The sequence below is a fragment of the Austrofundulus limnaeus genome, unplaced genomic scaffold, assembly GCF_001266775.1.
Source record: "Austrofundulus limnaeus strain Quisiro unplaced genomic scaffold, Austrofundulus_limnaeus-1.0 Scaffold251, whole genome shotgun sequence".
In the NCBI taxonomy this organism is placed as follows: Eukaryota; Metazoa; Chordata; class Actinopteri; order Cyprinodontiformes; family Rivulidae; genus Austrofundulus; species Austrofundulus limnaeus.
The window spans coordinates 224,964-247,970 of NW_013952653.1; the positions used below are offsets into that span (position 1 = coordinate 224,964).

Below are 23,007 nucleotides of genomic sequence, written 5' to 3' on the forward strand. Positions count from 1 at the left end.
GGTAGTTTTCTTTTACACACACACAGAGCTCAATTCAACTCAAATTACATATTTTCTAAAATGTAATGTGAACAGATCATCTCTTGATGACCTTCGAACTCCTTCTGAGTGTGAGCCGTGTGAGGTCACCACGTTCCTTGTCTGTAACGCCATAAGTGAGGTCACGACTCACCCTGCACACAAAACTGTTCCCACAACTGCTGCTCTGAGTGACTCAGTCCAGATAAGCAGATACACAGCGATACTCTGATCCCTCTTCCTTATAAAGCACAACCTCATGGCGGGGTGCTAATGGCTTACACAACAGATGCTTATTATGCTACGTTTAGATCCATGTGAGACGGAACCACCTGCAGTCATGCACATACATGACAACATGTGACTCTCCGTCGGAGGCAAAATAAGCCTGTTCACACGTACACCGGCTAGTTTCAGGAGCTCAAGCCAACGTGTCAGGATGAGGACACACACAAAGGCGGAACAGGAGACGACGACATGCAAAACAGTGAGTGTGGGAGAAGGAGTGTGAATGAGGAGGGAAGAGACAGAGGAAGTGAAAGAGCGAATCAGAGGGATGACAGTTTCCATCTGCTGGAGAGCTACTGATGGTTTCCTCAGACGGAGACGTCCACTTGGATCAGGACGTATGTATCCACTGTAATGAAGTAATGAGGGTGTTCAACAGAAGTGTGTTTTATAGCAACAATTAGCGTGGGAAGAAAAAGTTGCCTCATCATGTCTCGGAGCGGTTGATTTTATAAGCAGATGCAGTTAATCTCTTTGGGCTCCTTTCATAACGAGACGTCTAACAGAGCAAAGAGCAGCCCATTTCTTTTGCATTTTGAAAATGTCTGAACCAAAAATAATGAACCGTATAAAATATATTTCTATTTTCCAGGAAAGACCGGAGTGGTTGCAAAGGGTAAAACAGGTGTGATGTGTTCATTGGTTTGACACCTTGACCCTGAGGTGAACAACGAAGGCTGCCTTTTTTTTCTCTCTTTTTCTCACGCAAGACCTGATCTTGTCATGGATAATATCTTCACCCATCTTGCTGCGCGGTCACATCAGCGCATTGATTCTAATGAAAAGGGATTTTGCCTACCGCTGACTTCTTGTAGCACAGGTGTGTAAAAAGCCTCCCGGGTGACAGTTTAATGCTGCATTCATGTCAAATGGGGAAGATGGGAGAAATAAGCCCCATGATGGAACATAGCTTTCACTTCACATTCAGCATCAAGCTGGCCAAAAAATACCAGAAAACACATTTTATCTCATTCTTATCTGAGCCCTGGAATCCGAGTGCTGTGACTGATCCTGATGTTCTGAATTCTTACATCATCCATCTATTGTACTGTACACCTTTTTCCTTTTCTTTCTTGAAAAATAGGTTCTCATGCTTCACAAGATAGCAAACTGTGTGAAGACATTTTGCTTTACGTCTTATAATAGCTAGTGCTATGCTAAATGCTTTTTATTGTATTTTTATATTCAAATAAAAGCACATTAAGATTGTGGATGGCACATACGGAGCATCAGTTGAACTTCACAGTATGCAGCTTATTTTTGGAATTAATTTAGATAATATTTTATTAAAAAAATACATAAAATGGCACAATTAATAAAACTGACAGATGCAATGTTGACTATAATAAAATCTAAAAGCCAGTCACAGACAAAATAAAGAAGACAAACTGCTAAAAGAAGTATCAAAATAAACAAATAATTTTAGACAATGAAATGAAAAGGCATAAAAATAAAAAAATGGTGCTTAAGCATTTCCAAGGTAGCAGCAAACGAGGATTTTAAATTCTGAAAATATATAATGTAAACAAGAAAAGTGGAGACAACAGTTCAACTAAAGGTGCAAACACTACAAGCAGATGAGAAAAACAAACTGCAATTAATGATGCAAAAATGCAAACAGAGAACTAAAAATAAGTAAAGTAATAAACACTCAGTGTAACTAACTGAGTGTCCACAGTCATTTGTGCAAAGTTGTTTTGTGCAATGAAATAGAAAAAAATATTGTGTTGTAAAACAATTTTTGTATAGATATGTGGGATAGACCAGCAGAATCATAATGTGAGAATGTTTTTAATCAAAGTTTAAACCAATTGGTGTCCCATTCTGGCAGATATGGGATGATTTATGATGTAAAAACAGTCAACGATGGCACAGACTGACTAAATCAAATTAGACATGCAAGGTATTTAATTTATATTTTAGGTCCAACACTACAAAATCTATGGCTAAACCTTTGGTTCTGCTTGAAGAGTTTTGTAGATATGATTGGTTGACCTTATTTTTCATACTTTCCAGATGGTTCTGTGTGGGGGAAAAACAAAAATAAAGTTCTGCTGAGTCAGGTCAGCCTTTTCTACTAACATATGGCATTCTGGTCATGGTCAACAAAAAGAAAAACTTTATTTTATATAATCTGAAGAGCAGGGCCAGTCCCAGCCAATTTGGCGCCCTGGGCAAGATTTCAGGTGGCGCCCCTTGTGCAACATTTTAAATCTTAGGCTGTGCCCAAATTCAGGGGCTGGGTCCTTAGAAGGACCTGGCCTACCCGGTCGAGGTGGCTAGGTCCTTGGTCTACCGCGAAGACCGGAGAAAAATAGCTGTGAATTTTCCCCAAGCATATGTGCTGTCGCCTAGTAATCAACATTGGCAAAATAACAATATATTAGTATTATAAATATCAAACAAAATTAGCTTAAAGGCACTGTTTGAAGAATTAAGGGACCCGCCGTAGGTGCACGTTTAGTTCGCTATACTAGCTCCTTTTATTTTTGACGAGAATAATATTAAAACATCATGTCTATGCAAATGACAAAAGCATTGACAACACATCTGCTTAAAATTTTAAAATCATATTCCGCCAGATTTTTGTTTAAAACTGTACTCCTTTCTCTCGCTTTGTCTGCCATTACGAGCAGGAAGAAAATCAGTTGGTCTGCAGTGCATTATGGGATAGGGTGGCTTGAGAAGGATCCATCAGACCCATCCCTCAAATCAGAGCAAACAAAAAAGCGCAGCTGTGACATAAGCAGCCAACAAATTCGGCCTTCGGATGACGCAGCCCCTGAATTTGGACTCAGCTTTAGTGCCAATTTGATTACATACAAAATTAAGTAGTTCTGTCTTTGATATGAAGTTAGAAAACAAATTGTTCAATTAACACATTTAACAATGTAAGTCATACAAAACAGAGAAGTGTTATGATCAGTGTCTGTGTTGATGTTTTGTTTTAGTTTTCTGTCTTGTCATCTGTCTTCTTCCTCCTGTCTGCCTTGCTCCAGCCCCGCCCACTCACACCTGGTCCTCATGTCCTCCCCCAGGTGTTTCCTGTTTGTGCTCATGAGTCTTTATATTCTGTGTCTTGTCTTCACTTCCCTGTCGGATCATTGTTTGGTATTGTGCTGTATTTTCCTGCCTGGTGGTTCCATGTTTTTTTGAGTCTGCACCACGTACGTTTTTTGAGCTGTCCGTCATTTTTTTGTTTAATAAATCCTTTTTGGAAAGTTTAAGTACTGCCTGCACCATGGGTTCATTCCTGCCTGAAATTCATAAGAAGTCTACACCATACCTGCAAACATTTGCTAACACAAACGAGGAACACCTGTTCATGTTAATGAGCAGCTGTGGAGTGAAGCAGTTCTTGGGGGAGTCCAGATGTATACACCTCTGGAAAATTTTGTAAAACTTTTACTCAAAGCTAGCCATTTTCCTGCCTTTTGAAGAGCCTTTAAAAAAATTTTTGGATTAGGAAAACAACATAAAATCTGTATTAAAATACAATCCAAGTTATAAAATATATTTTTGCCTATACTGCCTATGGGCCAGCTCTACTGAAGAAAATACTCTGCTTAAATGTTCAAAACACCTTATGTAATATTGTATTAATAGATAATTTTGCAGTTAATGTGAGACAACTTTAGTCACGATCACCTTTTAAGTCATAAATCACATTTTAAAACAAAGTTTAAGGTGTGTCAGGGGTCTGCTGTACTGTCCCTCGGGTCTGTTTTACGAGTCAACAAGGTGGATCGATTGAGTCGCTTGAGCAGTGGTGACCTGAACTGGTTGATCTGCTATAATCCCAAAAGCATCATAGTACTGTTACTAAAGTACATGTACATCATCTCAGGATGACTTACACCTTGCAAAGTCTTCATTCTGCTCAGGCCAGCTTCAAGCAGATCAATGATTCTTTTCCCCTGAGGTTTGTCATTGAGCAGACATTACAGTCAGTTTTATTTTATTTTTTCAGGCTTTTATTTTCCTGAGTGTACTTTAGGACTGAGATGTTTCATAAAAAAAACAAAAAAACATCCTGTTTCTTACTGCTGACCCCCCACTGTGTGGTCGCTCATGGTTCTGGTGTTGTCCCTCTCCATGCCAGACCTGACAGTCCTGATTTTTGCGCCCACATGACGCCAGACTCTTCAACACATGACATATTTGGCTTTAAAATGACGTCACGCCAACGTGGGGCTGAGCAGGCAGGTCGTTCGTCAGTCTGAGAGAAGAGGAGCAGCAGGAGGAGACGGAGCATCCTCCTCTCCTCTCTAATGACAAGCTCTCATCTCCCCTCTCTCTCTCACTCCTTCCCTCTCCCCCTCTCTCTCTCTCTCTGCAACTCCTCTGAAACAACCCTCATCCTCCAGGATTCTCCCTCTTCGCGTCCCTCATTCTTATTTTTTCCGTTGAACCTTTTTTCCCTCCCGTTTACTTTCTCAACCCACTTCAACCCTTAACACCTCCAGAGATGTGAGCAGATAATGAGGACCCCCTGCTACTGGTGACTTGGATCCTCCTCGCTTCAGAGAACCGAACATCCTCATCTTTTGCGCTCATTTTTTCTCTGCTTTTTTTCCATTTCTTTTTCCTTTTTTTTTTTTCCTGGACGTTCATCTGCCTCCCAACAATATAGATGGTGCTGTCAGTTCCGCGATGAAGATGCCAACTACTTGCCCTGTTTTCCCTCCTCGTTTGTGTCTTTGCCTTTCCTGCTGGGAGGTGGGAATGAATAATCTGCGTGAAGGCAAAGTTTGAGGGCGCCTCTCCGGGTCTCCCCCCCGCAGGCTCACCTGTCCACCTGCCCCCCCCTGTTTTGAACCGACAAGGAAGAATATCGACACCAGAACAACAGATGACAAACTTTTGAGACAGCTGATTTGCTCTGGTGCTCGTTTCTTTTGTATTCATTCATTTATTTTTGTATTTTTGTATTTTTTTGGTGGGATTTGGTTGCGTTCTTGGATGAATTGAATGTGCGCCACGGTGACGGATACGGCTTAAATGATGCTCGCGTTGACAGCTGGAGCAAGGTCCGTAACTTAAAGTGTTTTTCTCTGAACCAGAATTCGCCGACTTTGGTGGAAACCCGTCCAAATGGGAGGGGATCTGGAGGACTAAGTCGGATTCGGCAGTCGGGAAAAAAAATGTGGATAAAACGGAGTGTTGCGCGCAGGTATGTCTTTATTTACGTCTTGATGATTAATGCCAGGATGCTTAAAACAATCAAAATCCCCTCTTTCTTCATGTTGCTGCATCACGTTTGATGCCTCTTCCTGACAACACAATTTCACGGATTTTAATCCTTCACCACGACAAGTTCTTAGACTCTGCTGAAATTCATTTTTAATTATTCATCAGTTGCTCTGAAAAAAAAATGCACATCTTAGAGTAATTTGAGACAAAATATCGCACAGAAATTTAAATTGTGCGTTCTTGTGTTGACAATAATTAACTTTAAAGCGAATATGTGCACATAAACATGTTTTGTGGTGTTTTATGAGGGTGCAGTTTTAGGTTTTGAACGCTGGAGGTCGCCAAAAGCACAGGGCAGGCAGCACACATTCAGCCACAGACGCGCGCGTGCTCCAAACAACACGCGTGCACACTCACGCGCGCGCACAGCTTTAAGGGCAGGTCTGCCAGCTCCTCACCTGTGAGAGCAAACACATGTGAGGAGCCATTAGAAGGCTGTTAGAAGCTAAAACTGGAAGGCAGATGAATGGGAAACCCAACTTTACGTTTATGATTGAAGATTTATTACATTTTTAACTTAATTATGTGGAACGTTTAGAGTTGGAGCTTTAAAAGTTTATTTTTTTTTGTTTATTGTCATAGAAATAATTAGCGGAGTGTCAATTTAAGCTACTAATTTTAATTTATTAACAAACTTGAGATCAAACTGATACGAACCTGGCCTAACTGAACCAACATTCATTGTTTTACACTGTTTTTTTAAACATTAACTTTTATTAGCATTAAAACCATTTTCATTAACAGTACAAATAGGGAGAGCAAGTTAGTGTAACTTCATCAGGAGGTCTCTGAACACAAACACCATCATTTGCAGTAGAATAGGTTTATTTGTAACGATGTGCTGTGAAATGAGACCAAACTTGCCAGGATTCAGGTTCTCTTGCCACCTGCTGGATCTCCTTCCCGTCTGTGGCTCTAATTCCTATTTGCAGCTGTACATTTATCATGCGTGACACATCTCAGGCTGACCTCACAGGGTAACAGCGGTACAAGCCGCAGACAGGGCAGACGCACGGGATGATTAATCAAAACACTTTCAGGTCTCGCGTCTCTACATGGAAAAACCGAAATGTGCATGTCCTTATGTAGGAATGTTCTTGTTGTTTGCTGCCATGATGTGGAACTGTCAGGAAAAAAAAAATACCAGAGAAACAGGAGTCAGCAGTAGCTCAGAAAACTAGTTTCCCCATCACAGGCTAAAAACATTATTTACTTTTCAATTAGTAGATCTTCCAGGGTGAATTATAACTGTCCACTGTGGGTTTTTTTTTGTTTTGTTTTTGTGAGAATTATAAAAAGAGAGACAAACTGTGAGCATGGGCATTTTAAGCTACTGTACCTGTTGGAACAGACAAAGAACAAACCGCCCACAGAAAGCAGAGACGTGGGCGTAAATGTAACAACACTGACTTCAGCACAGCCGACAGAAAGGACTGATGGAACGATAATGATGAAATTCAAAGCCACAGCATTTGCTGCTCGCCAGCATCTTTGTTGTGGTTTCTGTCTCTGAAGAACCTCATTAAGCCCATCTCTAAAATACAGCCAGGTGGCATCGCTAAATTCTAACAATTGTTTTGACTGGAAGGATGTTTTGTCAAAGTGGTAGCAACTGTAATCCTTTTAGCCATTTAAACAAAAGAACAAATCTGAGAAGAATTATGCTTTTCTTTTACATGCTAGTGTTTTAGATTTACAATAACACTAATAAAAACAGGAAGAATGTAGTTGTCAAAATCCTCCACATTGATCAGTGAACATATTGCTGCTTCCTCTTTTAGAATAAAGAAAAAAAGTTTTCTTTTAATAATTCCCTTGATAATAAACAGATTTATAAATTTAAATTGTTGCTGACTTGTTTGCCATTGATTGAAAGATGTCACTTTATCCTTTCAGTTAACGCTGTTTAAATTAGTGAACTAGCTGCTTGTTTAAACTTTTGTTTTTGTTTGTCTGGCCTTAAAGCGATTCCTCAGGATGCCAGAAGGGGAAGAAAGAAAAAAAAAGCACTCATAGATGTGCACGGTTGATCTTGAATGTCAGTGGAAAATGAACTAGCGCCTGCTTCAGTGTCTCATATAGATGTGATATACCCATATATTTTTCTCTTATGAAAGACATTTATTTGTCATCCCAGATGCAAGCGCCTGTAATTGCACAGAGTGTATAATTTGAGGGGGAACCAGTCACAATTCATCTCTGCCAGGCTCGGCAGCTCCGCTCTTAATCGTTCATGGGCGTCACATGGTTTTTTTCGGTTCCCCGTGGTGAGCTCTCGCCCCACTGAGGCACAGGGGATGCTGTCAGGGTTCAGAAAACAGCCGCTGCATAATATTACTGGCAGAAAACACCAGTTGCCTTTCACGGGGACTTGTCTAGAAGTTTTCCAGAAGTGGCTGATTCTTGAAGTGTTTTCGACCTCCATAGTCTGGCTGTATTTTGGAAAATAAATTCTGTAGGAATAACAAGTGGCGAATGGCATTCAAAACACGTGAAAGGGAAAAAAAAACGCGTTTAGATGAACTGCGAGGTACAAAAGCTCAGACGTGTCCGCCTACATGTGTCAATATTCATGATGACAATGCGTCACCGCTGTCTTACTTTGTTGCATCTGACTAATAGTCTGATAATGAATATTATCACTGGCTTAATGAACAGGGGCTTTTAATAGACAATATTCTGCACTGATGTGTTTCTTCAGCGAGAAATAATTGCATGACATCACCGGCTTTGAGCTAACGTGACCAGAAGAACGCTGGACCTAAACATGGTATCAGTGCATCAGATATTCAGATAGTCCTATGATTTAGGTGCCATGTTAATAGCCTCTATGATGGTTATTAACTGGGCCTCTCTGGAGCGTGATTAACCTAATTTGCAGTGAAATAGGCTGTGTTGCTTCTCTGAGATCCTATCCTCTGGAGGTGTGTGTGTATGTGTGTGTGTGTGTGTGTGTGTGTGAAAGTGTGTGTGTGTGTTCTTAACACCCTGTGCTCGGCAGTCTGTTAAATCCAGAAGGACCAGGACAGGTTGTCCCTGTCTGATGATGAATGAGACAACACAGACATGACCAACTGTGGTTCATTTGACCATACTTGAAACGCCACTAGGAAAGAGAGAGAGAGAGAAAAAGCTGTGTTGTTGAGGCAGTTGTCACGGATGGGGTGAACTATAAATTCATAACTTAGGCTGTGCAACTGTACACATAACTGCATATTGGATACTTGGGATGAGAGGACCAGAGTGTGTTCATATAGCCTTAAGGAAAACTAATAACACTAGAGTACTTGAAGTAGAAAATAATCTGTTGCATAAATTATATTGTTTTTCCTATATATATATATGACTTAAAAGCCCAGAAACTCTAAACCATAGAACAAGTGCAATAAACTAGAAGTTCTGGCTTGAGATTAAAGTTTAACTCTGCAAAGTGACAATATAGAGTTATTTCAGTTTACTTCAATCCACCAAAGTCGTGCTGTTTCTGCACTGATTGGTTCATTTTTTTAATCAAGGGAAATAGAAAATAAAAAAAGATTCTGCACAGTTGTTTTACAGGATTTAGTGTCTGAGAGTGAGACCGAGAAAAGGAACAAAACTGTGTTTTTCATGCAGTGATTAAACTCAATATTAAACTCTGAAATATGTAATTTTGTTGTGCCTCTTACTCTGAAACAATGGCAGCGTTAACAAGAATAATATCACCATCACATTATGTGAAGCTAACATTATATTTTGGCATCCAATTAACATAAACATATAACCTCTCCTTATGCTTGTTTAAATGTCACTTTTACATACAGTATTTGCCTCATTTAATGTATCTGTCACCATTTGTGTGTCTTGTTGGTAACCTCCGCTCTGACAGTGACTGCTCACCCTCTGAAAGATAGTTTGGATTTTTTAGAATGAGTTTATATGGAAAAGTTATGAGCTGTCAGTATTTAGACAGCAATTAGAACAATTAGTTGAGAAAATCATCACCAGCTAGGCAGAATGGAGCCTATTACAGAAAGTATTTCAACCATCCTAAACTCATTTATTGTGGTTTGTATGTTTTGTTTTAAATCTATGTTGCTTTTCTTCAGATGGGTTATTCTTGTAGAAAATTGAGTGTGGTAAACATTCAGACCACTGACCTACTGTACGTGGTGAAAAAGTGATGGAAGTAGGGCTGTGTATGGGCAAGAAGGTGGTATGATACATATCACGACACAGGGTCATGATACGATATATCACGATATATTACAATACTGTAAGCAAGATGATATATTGCCAATTTTTTTCTCCAAAAATTTCTGATAAAATGGATTTAATTTATTTTATGCAATCAGAAGAACACAGAACAKCAGTGAGAACTGTGTTAGTATTTCACATTTCTTATACAACATCCATTAAACCTTAATTAAAATCGATACAGTGCTTTTGAGAATCGATGCAGCATCTGGAAATGATAAATCACAATATTTCAGTGTATCACTATTTTCTTACTCCTAGTTGGAAAGTCACAGAAATGTTGAAGCCATGCTTTCAAATGAGTTTAAAGGCCCACCTGACTCCTCAGCTTGTCTGCATCAGCAAACATCTAACGCTGCTGCTGATGTTAGGTAACACTTGTGCCTGACTGGCAGCCTTGACAGTTCCCACCCTGCAGATGTCAGAACTGGATCTTTTGCTTTCTTATAAAACACTGACTCACTTAGAGCATGTTTTTCAAGGCTGAGCTTGGTGAACTGTTAAACAAAAAAAGTACTTAGAAATTACAACGATTTGCAAATCCATGTAAGGATTTTACAGTTTATGAGGTCAGCACATTACTTTTAAAGGGACAATAATATGTGTTTCTCAGGCATCCATTTAAACACTTATACCATAATAAAGTATCTAGGCCACCTTTAGCTGTTATTAAAATGCTGTTTTTATGTTTAAATAGAAAATAAACTTATCTTCTCATCACTTCCTCTTCTAAATGCCCTGAAATTGGCCTCTGTCTCTTTAAGAACCTCCTTCCGCTTCTGTCTTGCCCATTTCGGTTCTGTTAAACAGTGGCAGATGGTGTGACCTGACCCTGATGACCTTTGAGTTCACCTCTAATTGGGTTGGCGCTAGGGAGGGGAAGGGAGGGGAGGGGGGCTGCCATGATGCAGTTTACTTGGCAGCTGAATATACATTTCCTCAAAGGTATTTTTAATCTGAAAAGAGCTTCACTGAGTGAGAAGTAGTGGAGCTCAGCAGACAGTTTCAGTTTCACTTTCAGTTTCACCCGAGAGCCTGCAGGAGTCATGGGCGGGGTGTTTGGGGAGGGGCGGGATACTCTGCCATGAGGAAGTTCAGCTTAAAGACACATCCCTGAGGCGTTTCTGGTACCAAAAGGCATTTCTGGTCCCCACTTGTCGTTTTGCACCTCAGCATGGCTTCCTAAAAACGCTGCAGGATTTCTCAAACATGCATGAATGAGTCAGAGCAAGGCTTTGGGCATTTTTTTTATGAAAGAATAACATTATGACATGATATAAAACTCAAAAAAGTTGATTTTACATGATATTGCTGCTTTAACAAACACATAACTAGATCTGAATTAAAAAGAAAAGTTTTTTACAAAAGTACCAGCACCCTTCAGCCATGGGACTTATTTATCTGGATAAATTTACCTGCCTGTTTAGTTAGAATAGCATGTGGAGGAGCATGTTGTTGCGTTGTAGTGCATCCATCCTATAGAGTAACAGAATTAACAGCACAGAGCTCATACTGTACCTGATTAATGTAGAGAGCTTTTGCTGGATCAATACTGCCTCTACAAAGGATCACATTTATACATCATGGCCTTTCACATTAACTGGCCCGGCACAGAGAAACCCACAGCTCTGCTAAAATACTTCTTAATAAAAGCTTCATTTTCTTTTTAACTTCCTATAGCCCTAATGGTTCTGGACGGCGGCTTAAGACAGTAAAAAAATGATTACATCGATGGGCTGTTAGGAATGGAGCAATTTTCCAGCTTTTCTGGTTTTATATTTTTCACCCCATTTCTCTCCAGCTCCTCTTTTTGAGCATGTGGGTCATGTATACTGGGCTGGAGGGCAATTGTGCAATAGGAGTAATTAATGGGATGATGCAACACTTTTAGCTGTTGCATCTTAGAACACGTTTAACCATACACAATCATATACTTTACTCCCACCTTTTCTGTGTTTTTCCCAACCGAAAACTGATGTTCTGAGCTCGGTCGTGTTTCTAACACCACTGCCGAAGTCACAGGTGCTGCAGCTTAGCTTGAAAGACATAGATGAAGTTTGTGTGCGTGTCTGTATGTGTGTTGAACACTACCGGGACATTTGGAGGATTTTGTACAATATTTGCCTCCCAGTGGCCTCCTGCACTAAAGCAATCCATAAATCTCTGGAACTCTTTGGGAAGCCAACTGTGGTATTTATCTGCCGTATACTGGATATCTACTGAGGTCAACTCAACCCCTTTACCCCAGAGCCAGCAGCTTCGTACTGCACAGCTAAATGCAGATGACATTTTTCACATCGAGTACAAACAACAAAGACAGAGACACAAAGGAAAAATGCACAAACAAGTAAGGATATAAAAAGCAGAGTTTTGCCTTTGGAGTCTTTTGGAAAACAGCTGCCATACTGCAGCACATCAGCATTCTTTATCGTGAAAGGTCAAAACAAATGACGCATCTTTCGAAAGATTACTGGGATTTCAAGCAAATCCCTACAAATATTCCAGATCTTTTTTAGCGCAGATACTTCTCAGTTTCTCACTCTGACAGCACGTCTGCAGCACTTTAAGTCACCTGCTGAAAAGTAGGAACTGTGTGAACAGCACCTGTCGACCAAAATATCCACACACTCCCTCAAAATAAAGACTATGTGTGAAAATCCCTTTTGAGGAATCGGTATACGGGACATTTCTCCCACCGCGATCAACAGATCAGTAAAACACCATTGTTTGAAGAAACTCCAGGTTGTGTGTTTGGTAATTGAGCTTGTCCTGTGGATGTGTCCGTTTGTGTGTGCACACACCGAGTTGTATTTGCTCAGTACTTAGTGTGAAAGCCTGGTCACGTAAGTTTCTAAAGTTTCTACAAAGAACTGATAACATATTCGGCAGGCTGCAAACACACGCAAGAGCTATCAGTGTATCTACTGTGTGTATCGTTTTGTGCCAGTTTACTCGCATTAGAGGCAAACAAAAGAACTTTTCCCTCTAAATGTCCTGACGCATCTCAGTAATCCAGGTTGAAAAAAATTAAACAGAAAAAAGTAGGTTCTCTGGATGGGTTCTTCTTAAGTGAAACGTTTCATCTCTCCTCCAAGAGACTTCTTCAGTCTGAAGAGTTTCAGGTGAACTCAGCCTTATAAGAACTGCCTCCACATGGACAAACAGGTTAGTCATATGCAAAAGAGGGCCATCGCCTAACAATAGACTTGATTGGCTATATTGTTGATAGAGGGTCATGTGCCCCATGACCTGACTTATTGGTTTGGATGCTTCGGCTGTGGTTCTTTGGTGTTGTGTTATGTGTATGTAGTGAATGCAAGCGGGGATTCAATGCTCCCTTGTTTTTGTCCCTCTTTCCCTCTTTGTGTTGGGTATCGTTGGGGCCCTGATTCACAAATTTGGCTCACAGGGGGGTGAGTCATACTTGCAATAACAGCGTTGTAGGAGGAGGACAACCGGACACGAAGGCCTCCACCTCTGTTTAATGGTGGATGGTTTTTCTTCACAAAGATGGCTTCCTTTACTCCTCTCTCAAAACAGCATTCCTCTCTATCAAGGATGAGAACATCTTCATCCCTGAAAGAGTGACCGCTGGCCTGTAAATGAGTTTAAACTGCAGAGTCCTGAACTGATGATGTAGGTTGTCTGTGCTGGGTCATTCTTTTGAACAGTGGCTGTTTTGTTTCCCCAATGTACAACTGATCACAGTCCACCTAACACTTAACAGCATATACTATGTTACTCTGTTTTTGGTGGGAAACTGGATCTTTGGGGTGAACTAATCTTTGTCATAACGTATTTTGGGGTTTGAAAGCCACTGGGACGTCATGTTTAGAGAATAAACGTCTCAGTTTCTCCAGCCCCGCTTGCACTCACTACATACACATAACACAACACCAGAGAACCACAGCRGAAGCATCCAAACCAATAAGTCAGGTGATGGGGCACATGACCCTCTTTGAACAATAGAGCTAATCAAGCCTATTGTCAAGCGATGGCCCTCTTTTGCATGTGACTAACCTGTTTGTCCATGTGGAGGCAGTGCTTATAAGGCTGAGTTCACCTGAAACTCATCAGACTGAAGAAGTCTCTTGGAGGAGAGACTAAACGTTTCACTATAGAAGAACCCATCCAGAGGACCTACTTATTACTTATTAGGACCTACTTGTTACTACTTACTAGTTGTCACATCAGGGTGGTAAATCCCAATCCCTAAAGGACCACTGTCCTGCATGTTTTACTTGTTTCACTGCTCCAACACACCTGATTCAGTGATTGAATTACCTCTTCAGGTTCTACAGAAACCTGTTACTCCCCCATTCATTCAGATCAGGTGGGTTGGAGCAGATAAACCTCTAAAACAAGCAGGACAGCATCCCTCGAGAACCAGGTTTGGACATCCCCTGTTTACACAACCAGCAGGAGACAAGTTCTTGTGTGGTCTTTATATGATACCAAAGTGTCAGCTCCCATAATTAACCCCGAACTTCCCTCAGAACTTGGTTTGAGTTGAAAGTAGAATAACTATAAAATCACACTAACAATCTGTGTTGCGCTGCCAAGTTAATACATAAGAATGTTGTTGGATTTGGTGCTCAAGTGTTTTAACAAATGAACAAATGTTTGTTTACAGCATGTTGTGAACTTCAGCAGCAAATTGACAGGTGTGTTAAAAACACAGCTTGGTCTTTTGTGTGTTTGAGTACAGGAGCTCGTAGTGAATCTTGCACAGACACTTTCTTACTGCCTCTAAACCATGTTCACTCACAACACAGCACAGTCGTACTATAATCTGATTGTCCCAAAGGATGGCAGCCCCATCAGTCAGAGCGCTGACTATGGAGAGGCAATGAGTTTGTAAATAATAGCATGAAATTTAGCCAACTAGCCATCATTTGGTGACATGCAGAAGGCAGCTGACAGGTGGTCAAGCTGTCACAGCTTTCTGCCCATTTTCCAAACTCATTGTGGATCACTGTGGATTTATTGTTGCAACTGTTTTGTGCAGAAAGATATTTTAAACTTTAAACTGTATCCAGACGGATGACTGAGTGACTTCTCACACTAACTTGCACTTTCAGCCCTATTTATACAAGTGTCTTTACTTACGTCATTTTTTTTGTAAACAATGTGAAATCTGTTTGATTCTCTTCACCTTTATATGCTTTGTTCACCTTGGCTCAAGACACTTAAAATTGATTTATTTTACATACCTAATTATTAATCCCCTTTGATCTTGGTAAAGAAATTTTATATTCCTTTATCACTCCTTGACTTGAAATATGAATACTGTGAATAACTTTGCTAAAATTTAATCAGAACATTGCAAATATTATGACTTTTTGAGGCTGTCTGAGTGTATGTCTTTAAGGTGAACAGGTCATGGAGACATTATGTTTGTTTGCAGACATCTGTCAGTTTAAGAGAATCACATTCATGCAAAATGTAGTAAAAATACATGTTAGCATTGCACAATATACCTCAAATTGTATTTTTGTTTGTTGCTTTTTTGTGTTTCTGAGAAAATGATTTAATACTGGAAAACTATAATTCTGATTTATCTAACCCTCCTGTTGCCCTTTGGTCCAATGACCAACAAAGTATTAGTTTTAACTAAGGGTTCATGGGCAATTTTGACCTCAGGGCAGCAGGAGGGTCAAGTATTATTTGAAATTTCAGTGAGCAGAAAATGTGCAGCCTGACAAAAGTCCAAAATCTTCACTTGTTTTGCAGAACAGACTTGTTGGCTTGCATTACTTTCTGCCCAACAGCGAACAAATTTAGCCTTCTGTTGATTTTTGTTAAAGTACCCAACATTTTTTTTATTAATGCACCATCTTCCCTGCTTGTGTTTGTGGTTTTACAGAAAACAAAACAAAACCAAACAAAACAAAACAATTATTACATTCAGTTGTTTAAAGTTCCCTTTTTTAAGCAGGACAATTCTGCTGACCCGCTATGGAAAACCAGTGATTATTCTGGGTCAGACTCTTTTAAAGCTACATGCTGGAATTAATGGAATTGAGAAGGGCAGAGAAGGCTTGTTATCATGGCCTGGTTTCATGAAAACACTACAGCAGAAAAAAAAGTCACATCTCTCTAAACCCAGAGAGGTCGTAATAATTTTTCTATGTACATTGTTTTTTTTATTTTGTGATGAGGCAAAGAGTGATTATACCACAAACTGGCTTATTTTCAAATTTGGTGTGTAAAGGATGTAGCAATTTCATGAATTATAAATGTAGGTATTGCAGCCTGGAACATATGCACTCTATGTAATGGTTTGTTAGAATCGAAGAAGTGAAAAAAAATGTTAGCAACACACTGAAGATGTGTGACTCTGTACTACATTCTGCTCAGCTGTGATGCTGCTGTGGTACAGGTGCTGTAGACACTGCTGAGTGGAGCAGAACTGGAGCTACTCTGCTCCACAAACTTACTAACTTTGTCATGACACCATTTATCTTCACGCACTATGATTTGTTAGCTCTATTCATATCCATATCCATCATTATACCTTAATTGCCAATATCATCCAACAATAGCCAAATCATTAGCAAATGACTACATTCTGTTTTATTGACATTTTTCTACCTTTCTGCAAGTTTTGTATAAATATTGACCATGTCGTGCCTTTTTTATGTTTTTGGTGAAGCAGTCAAACGCAGCTTGCTGTGTCACTGGGGTCCAATCTGCACTCATGTTTGCACTGTACTCACAGTGAGTCATCTGTAGGGAGAAGTGTCCTTGCTCCTCGGCTTGAATGTTATCAGAGAGTTTTTACGCCCCAGAGGGGTAAGACTACCACACAGCTCCTTTTGCTGTTCGCTCCTTTCTTTCTCCATCTTTGTCACTCTCTTAGGGTAATGCAAATGCATACTCCATGTCCTTCCATTTCTATTTTAGGATTCTTCTCCCCAGCGTGGACTCGCCATGCTTGGGGCCTGGCAGGAACAGGGAAGGTGGAATGAATGCAAACACGGCGTATGAGCTCTTACCCACATTCTGCTGTGTTAAGTGTAGTCTCTCTAGCCATAATACTTAAAAGGTGTCCAATCTAGCAACATAGCTACTGGAGCTTTTATTGTGATCTCAAAGTGTTTGACTTAAAAAGAAGACGTAATCCATCCACAAATCCCCTTGAGACATTTAAGGAAAGCCATGACAGCTACGAGCTTTTTAAACACCTTGGCTATAAATAACATTTAATACAAAGGGACATTGAGTACTAGACAAAAAAGCCTGTTTTGTGACCCACATATATCTCATACACTATGTGAAATTGGATTGAACCCATTAATGTGTTAAAATTTCTTATTTCCCTTTTGTCCATTGCTAAACTGGACTTCATGAAATAAAAATAAAAAAAATCCACCCAACAATGAGACAGATGAGCTAAGTTCAGAAGATTTTCAAAGTTTTGATGGATGACTACCATTTTATGGAGGCAGCAAATGATTGAGGGCAGCGCTGGGAAAAAAAATGCACAAATCAACAACCCACACAAGCTCTCAGTTGCTGAATGGCTTTTTGCCCTTTTGCAAGCAATTTATACGAGGTCCCACATAGCTCGCGCTTATTACAGTGTTTGAGAGGCCTGAGAAATTGTTGTGAGAGGGACATGGTGGTGGAGCAGTGATTAGAGAAGTCGTCTCACAGCGAGAACATTTCCAGATGGAATCTTAGCTGTTTGATATGAACTTACTGATTTCAGTAGGGTAACACTCAAAACACTCTGCTTGAAGTCTTGTTCTGGAAAATCTCTTTTTAAAAGCTCCTCCTTTTTGCAAGTACAATCAGGACAGTTCCTTTTCTTAACAACTGATACATGAATATATTTGATGTCATCAGGCTTTTAAAATAGCCTTTTGTATTGTCCATTTATTAACAACTTAACAACAGAGACATATTTATGTCCTGACGCATCTCAGTAATCCAGGTAGAAAAAAATCAAACAGAAAAAAAAGTAGGTCCTCTGGATGGGTTCTTCTTTAGTGAAACGTTCTTCTCTCCTCCAAGAGACTTCTTCAGTCTGACGAGTTTCAGGTGAACTCAGCCGTATAAGCACTGCCTTCACATGGACAAACAGGTTAGTCACATGCAAAAGAGGGCCATCGCCTAACAATAGGCTTMWTTAGKTRTATTTAYTCACATGCAAAAGAGGGCCATCGCCTAACAATAGGCTTGATTATTTCCATTGTTCATAGAGGGTCCAGGGGACTTTGAACCCCCGCTTGCATTTACTACATACACATAACACAACACGGATCAGATGATGGGGCACATGACCCTCTATGAACAATAGAACTAATCAAGCCTATTGTTAGGCGATGGCCCTCTTTTGCATGTGACTAAATAGAGCTAATCAAGCCTATTGTTAGGTGATGGCCCTCTTTTGCATGTGACTAACCTGTTTGTCCATGTGAAGGCAGTGCTTATACGGCTGAGTTCACCTGAAACTCATCAGAATGATGAAGTCTCTTGGAGAAGAGATGAAATGTTTCACTGAAGAAGAACCCATCCAGAGGACCTACTTATTTTTTTCTTTTTTAGAAACAGATTTAGTTTTACCATCTCCACAATTTTAGATCACTTTAAAGTTAAAATAGAGGGGAATGCCCAGTTACTGTATCTGAGTGGGTCGTCGGCGTAAACACACGTCAAATATGCTGACTGGGAAATTCCTCAATAGAGCAGTAGTGTGTGTTTTGCTCAGTTCAATTGTTGGGTTAAGTGAAGAAGCAAAAGTATGTGAAAGTGGTTCTAATACAACACTTCAGCAAAAAGCACAAAGCACTAGACCAGAGGTTTCCATAAAGTTTGATCTTTAAAGAGCCTTTTTTTCTTTATAAAGTTGCAGGTAAGAATACTTCTTTTGCCTCTGTGGTACTCTTGATAAATAGTAATATGCAGCACGGTCTTTGGAAACTTAACAAGTATGCATATACGAGTCTCTTGTTTAATGAGTGGTGATCCAAACCAAAAGTAGGAAAAAGATCTTTAAACTTTAGATTTATTTGTGTGTTTTGTGTCTATTTGTCCTTTCAGACCAAAACCTCAACACATGAATGAAATCAGTCAATTTTATATTGAAGCTTTATTTTTTATTGGACATATAGCTACCACTCAATAGCTTGTTTGAGTCTTTGGACAGTCTAATTTAAGATGGCTGCCACAGTCAATTGACTTTACCCAACATAAAAATGCTTTGTAGTTAAATTTACAGGTCAAGGCTATCATTTATGTGATATCTGAAAGTCATTATCAACATATAATTTTAGGGACATTAGCAAGACCATGCAAAATTTTCTCCTCATTTCTCAGTATAATCTTAATTGATCACTCTTGATATGAAAGGTGATATGCATTCATTTAAAAAATGCTAGACCGCTAATTCAGATTTTATTAATGCCAAAAATCAGAGTTTTTTTTTTCATAAGGCACATGTACTAAACCAAGTTAAAATTTCTAACCTATAGATGACTAAACAGCATTTAAATTGAATCAATTGTAAACATTCATTGTGCTTTCTTTATTTGAAAAATCCAGCAAACATTATGCATTTCGTGATTTATTTTAATATGACATTCCATGAGATGAAATGTTACAGTAAATAAAAAGCTAACTCCGTTGAAACAAGTTTTATTTTTCTAATTCAATCCTCCAGCATGTACTCACAAAGTCTCATTTTAACCTCATGCTGTGCCTGTTTGGACCCTCGAGAGAAAAACACCCACTGCTGCCTGAAACTTCGTGACCTGTAGCTGGTATATTGTTTCCCCAGTGAATCTTTGCTTCTTTTTTTTTTCTTCCAGCTGCTTACTTTAGAAGCGCGTGGGCGTGACATGGATGCCATAGATCAGCCTGTAAATACTCCTTACAATTGCTTGTGCTACCCTGAATAAATGGTTAATTTTTGTACTGTGAAATTGTTAACACAAGGCTTGAATAGCAGCTCCTTTCCAGGAACAGGAAAAAAACCCCACAGAGAGGTTCAAAAAATAAATAATAATAAAAAGAAAAAAAAAGAAAGAGAAAGAAAAGTCAGCTGCCGAATCAGTCTAAATCCTGCCTGGCAGATAGCGTCTGCCATCACACTGAGCTTTTCTGCAGAGGTGGAGTCACCTTCAAACAAAGCATCTTTAAATGGCTGTATTGGCTGGAAAATTATGTGTACTCAGCGGCAGGGCTGTTGAGACCACGCTGATAAAATTTCCACTGATGACAGCCTGGGGTACGAAAGATGAGGGCATTGAAGGAAGTGTGCCTTTTTCACCTCCCTCAGGTGGGAGACCCATCTGCCGAGGCCTCGCTCCTGCAAAGTCCCAACAACTTCTAATTAAGACCTACTTTGCACAGGAGATCACAGAGTGATGATGGCACAGGAAGTGGGCCAGGGATACAGTGCAGAAACAATAATTAGGTGCAATATCTGATTAGCTGCAGAGATAATAGTTTTGTTTTACTGGGTCTAACTGGGCGCAGCGGATGAGTTCAAAGAGTCACATAATCCATCGTCTTTATAAGATTAAACTCTAATTTTTTTTACTTAGGTACAAATTAAATATGAAGTTGTCTGTTTTTTAATTGTATGTGTTGAGCTACTTTACTAGCTTTTTTTCCTCTTAAGCTTGATTTCAAATAATTGCTAAGATGCTGAGGTTCTGTGAAACTGCCTTTTTTAATATAAAACAGCTTCAGAGGAGCCTTTAAAGTTGGCCTTATTCACAGAGGCTCAACATGCCCTTTGTTTCTTTGCTCATCTGTGTCCTACTGGATAATAATTTGCAGAAAAGCTGTGCACAACTACTTTGATCTTTTCTGGAGCAGAGTCAACAAGCTCAATGTTTTTGTATTTGTTTTTTCTTTGAAATGCCTGATATGTTGCAAATATATGATAGATTTCCTCTGTACTGATGCAAAACAGTGATTGTAACTCGCCTCTAAATGAGCCTGTGTTCTGCACATTTATTGTTTGTTGCTGAGGGAAAAGTTATGGTAAATGGCCTGAACTTATATGCTTTATTAAGCCCCTTTATAGTCCAAAGCACTTTACACTTCAATCATTCACCCATTCATTCACACCTTCACATACTAACAGTTGTCATTAGTGATGTTTGATACCACCCATTTCCCTTCTGGTCTGATACAAAGTAAAACTCAGGCTGATGTTGGCAATACTGATTACGTAGGTGGAAGAAAAGTAGTTCCTACAACATGTGTATGATTTAAACAAGATTTCAGTAGTTTAGTTACTTTTCACTGTGTTTCTGTTGATGTGCAGTAACTGAAATGTCTGATGATCAAGGTATTGATAATTTTATTTTAGTATCAATTAGAGCACAAAGTTCTGGTGGTATTGATATTTCATCATCAATCCAAGTTGTCATAATAATGAAGATAATGTGTGCCGATCGGATTTGAATTTTAAAGACCACAGAAATTTGAATGTTGTATGTTTTTATGCACTTTTCCACTGTTAAAATTTAGAATAAATTTTCAAATCCAAAATTCTAATTCGAGCGGCACATATTAACTTCCATATCATAATGTTGTTGCTCATGTATCTTTGAGAATATGAATGTGTTTTTGCTTGTCTGTTTTTGCAAAATATCTTAGGAACTAGAGCTGGGTGGTATAACCCAAATTTTACATCACGGTATTTTTAATAATTATACTGGTAGCACAATATTTGATTGTATTTTTCTTTTCATCACAACTCAGCTGATAACAAACATTACAAACACTGCTTATTGATTAGCAAACCACAGTCAGCTGAAGTTACTCTTTTTCTGCAACAGAGAAACCATTTCTTGACTTTTTTTTTTTCTTTTACTGTACCTCTGTCTGTGTCGCTGTTTCCCTCCTCTATGTGTATTTTCTTCTTTGTCTGGTTGTAGACAGTAGTCTTACATTTTGGTACAATCGTTGATGAGGAGAGTTGAGCAAAGATCATAATCAGGTCTATCGTTTTGTGTTATTTAATAAAGCTTAACGGAACTCAACCCAGATTGAAATCCACTTCCTCCATGGGCTTTTCACAATGGAAGCACATTAACGTCTCCATACATCTGTGCACGTCACTAAAGAGGTGTGTACTACATTCAGCGATGGCAAAAACAAAAGTTTTTTTTTTAACGTCAGGCAATATAAGTAGCGGAACTGCCACCCGTGGCCAGTTATTAAGAAGGCTGCTCCAACAATAATTTTAGCTTGCTAATGCGCATTGTTTTGCTGCAAGGAAAAGTGTCACCTGGGAGACAGTTCACTAGCAGGAGCGACATAACGTTCCAAACATGTTCTGGCCATTTAAACTGGTATGTCGGTATTCAAATTCTCATAATAACAAAAAACAAAAACAAAAACAAACAAAAACAAAAACGGTTTTGGGTATGAACTGGTACACCGCCCAGCACCCAAATAAAGATGGCTGCCACAGCTAGTCAACCTCAGCCAACATTAAAATGGCCATAACGCAGCCAGTTTTACAAATATTGAGCTAAAATGATTTCCTGAATGCCAACATGAGATCTTACAATTATGCATGAGACTTACAAGGTTTAACTAGAACTGCTCTTCCCAGCATTAAATAATTTTAGTTCAACACTCTGGCATGAAAGGCAGCAGTCGATGCGTGTTCCTTCCTCTTAGTCACACATGCTTTTATCTCTAATAAAGGAGGACTTTTATACATCATGACAAACTAAACCAGCAAATAACATCACTTTGGATAGACCCAGAATTTTATTGTCAGAAACCCATTTAAGCGTCCCTGTTTGAAACCCCTGAAGTGAGGTTACATAAGTTTAACAGAGGGGAAAATGTAATTACTTAATCCAGAGTGCCTTGGCCATTGAGCGGCCGAGTGCAAGAAACATCAAATGGTGCTGGTTCTAGATTCACAGAACATGGAAGTGTGAAAAACAACAAGCTAGAAACCCTGCTATTATAGAAAAGTGCAAAAACACAGCAGAACACTTCACATGTCATAAATCTGTCATACAGACAGAAGCTGTCTTTTTTTCTACAAAGCAGCCTGCATCTTAGCAAGAGTGGTGTTTTTGCTATGAAACTCTTACTCTTTGCTAAAGCTTTGATACAGGATTACACTGCTGGTCTTCATGCATTTCAAAGATGAGTCTTCTTTCATTTTGGTCTTTTCATGTATTACACTGTTAATGTTGTATTTCCAGCACCAGGGCATATATATAT

General features: G+C 39.4%; 1 protein-coding gene across 1 annotated transcript in view; it reads left to right on the forward strand.

The window, feature by feature from the left end:
• The first annotated feature begins 4,558 nt into the window (after positions 1 to 4,558).
• ajap1 (adherens junctions associated protein 1) overlaps positions 4,559 to 23,007 on the forward strand; it is a 48,242-nt gene continuing 29,793 nt past the window's right edge. Inside the window, exon 1 of the mRNA XM_014020397.1 lies at positions 4,559 to 5,479. Coding sequence (XP_013875851.1) covers positions 5,451 to 5,479 — 29 coding nt within the window. The 5' untranslated portion in view covers positions 4,559 to 5,450. The remainder of the gene's footprint in view (positions 5,480 to 23,007) is intronic.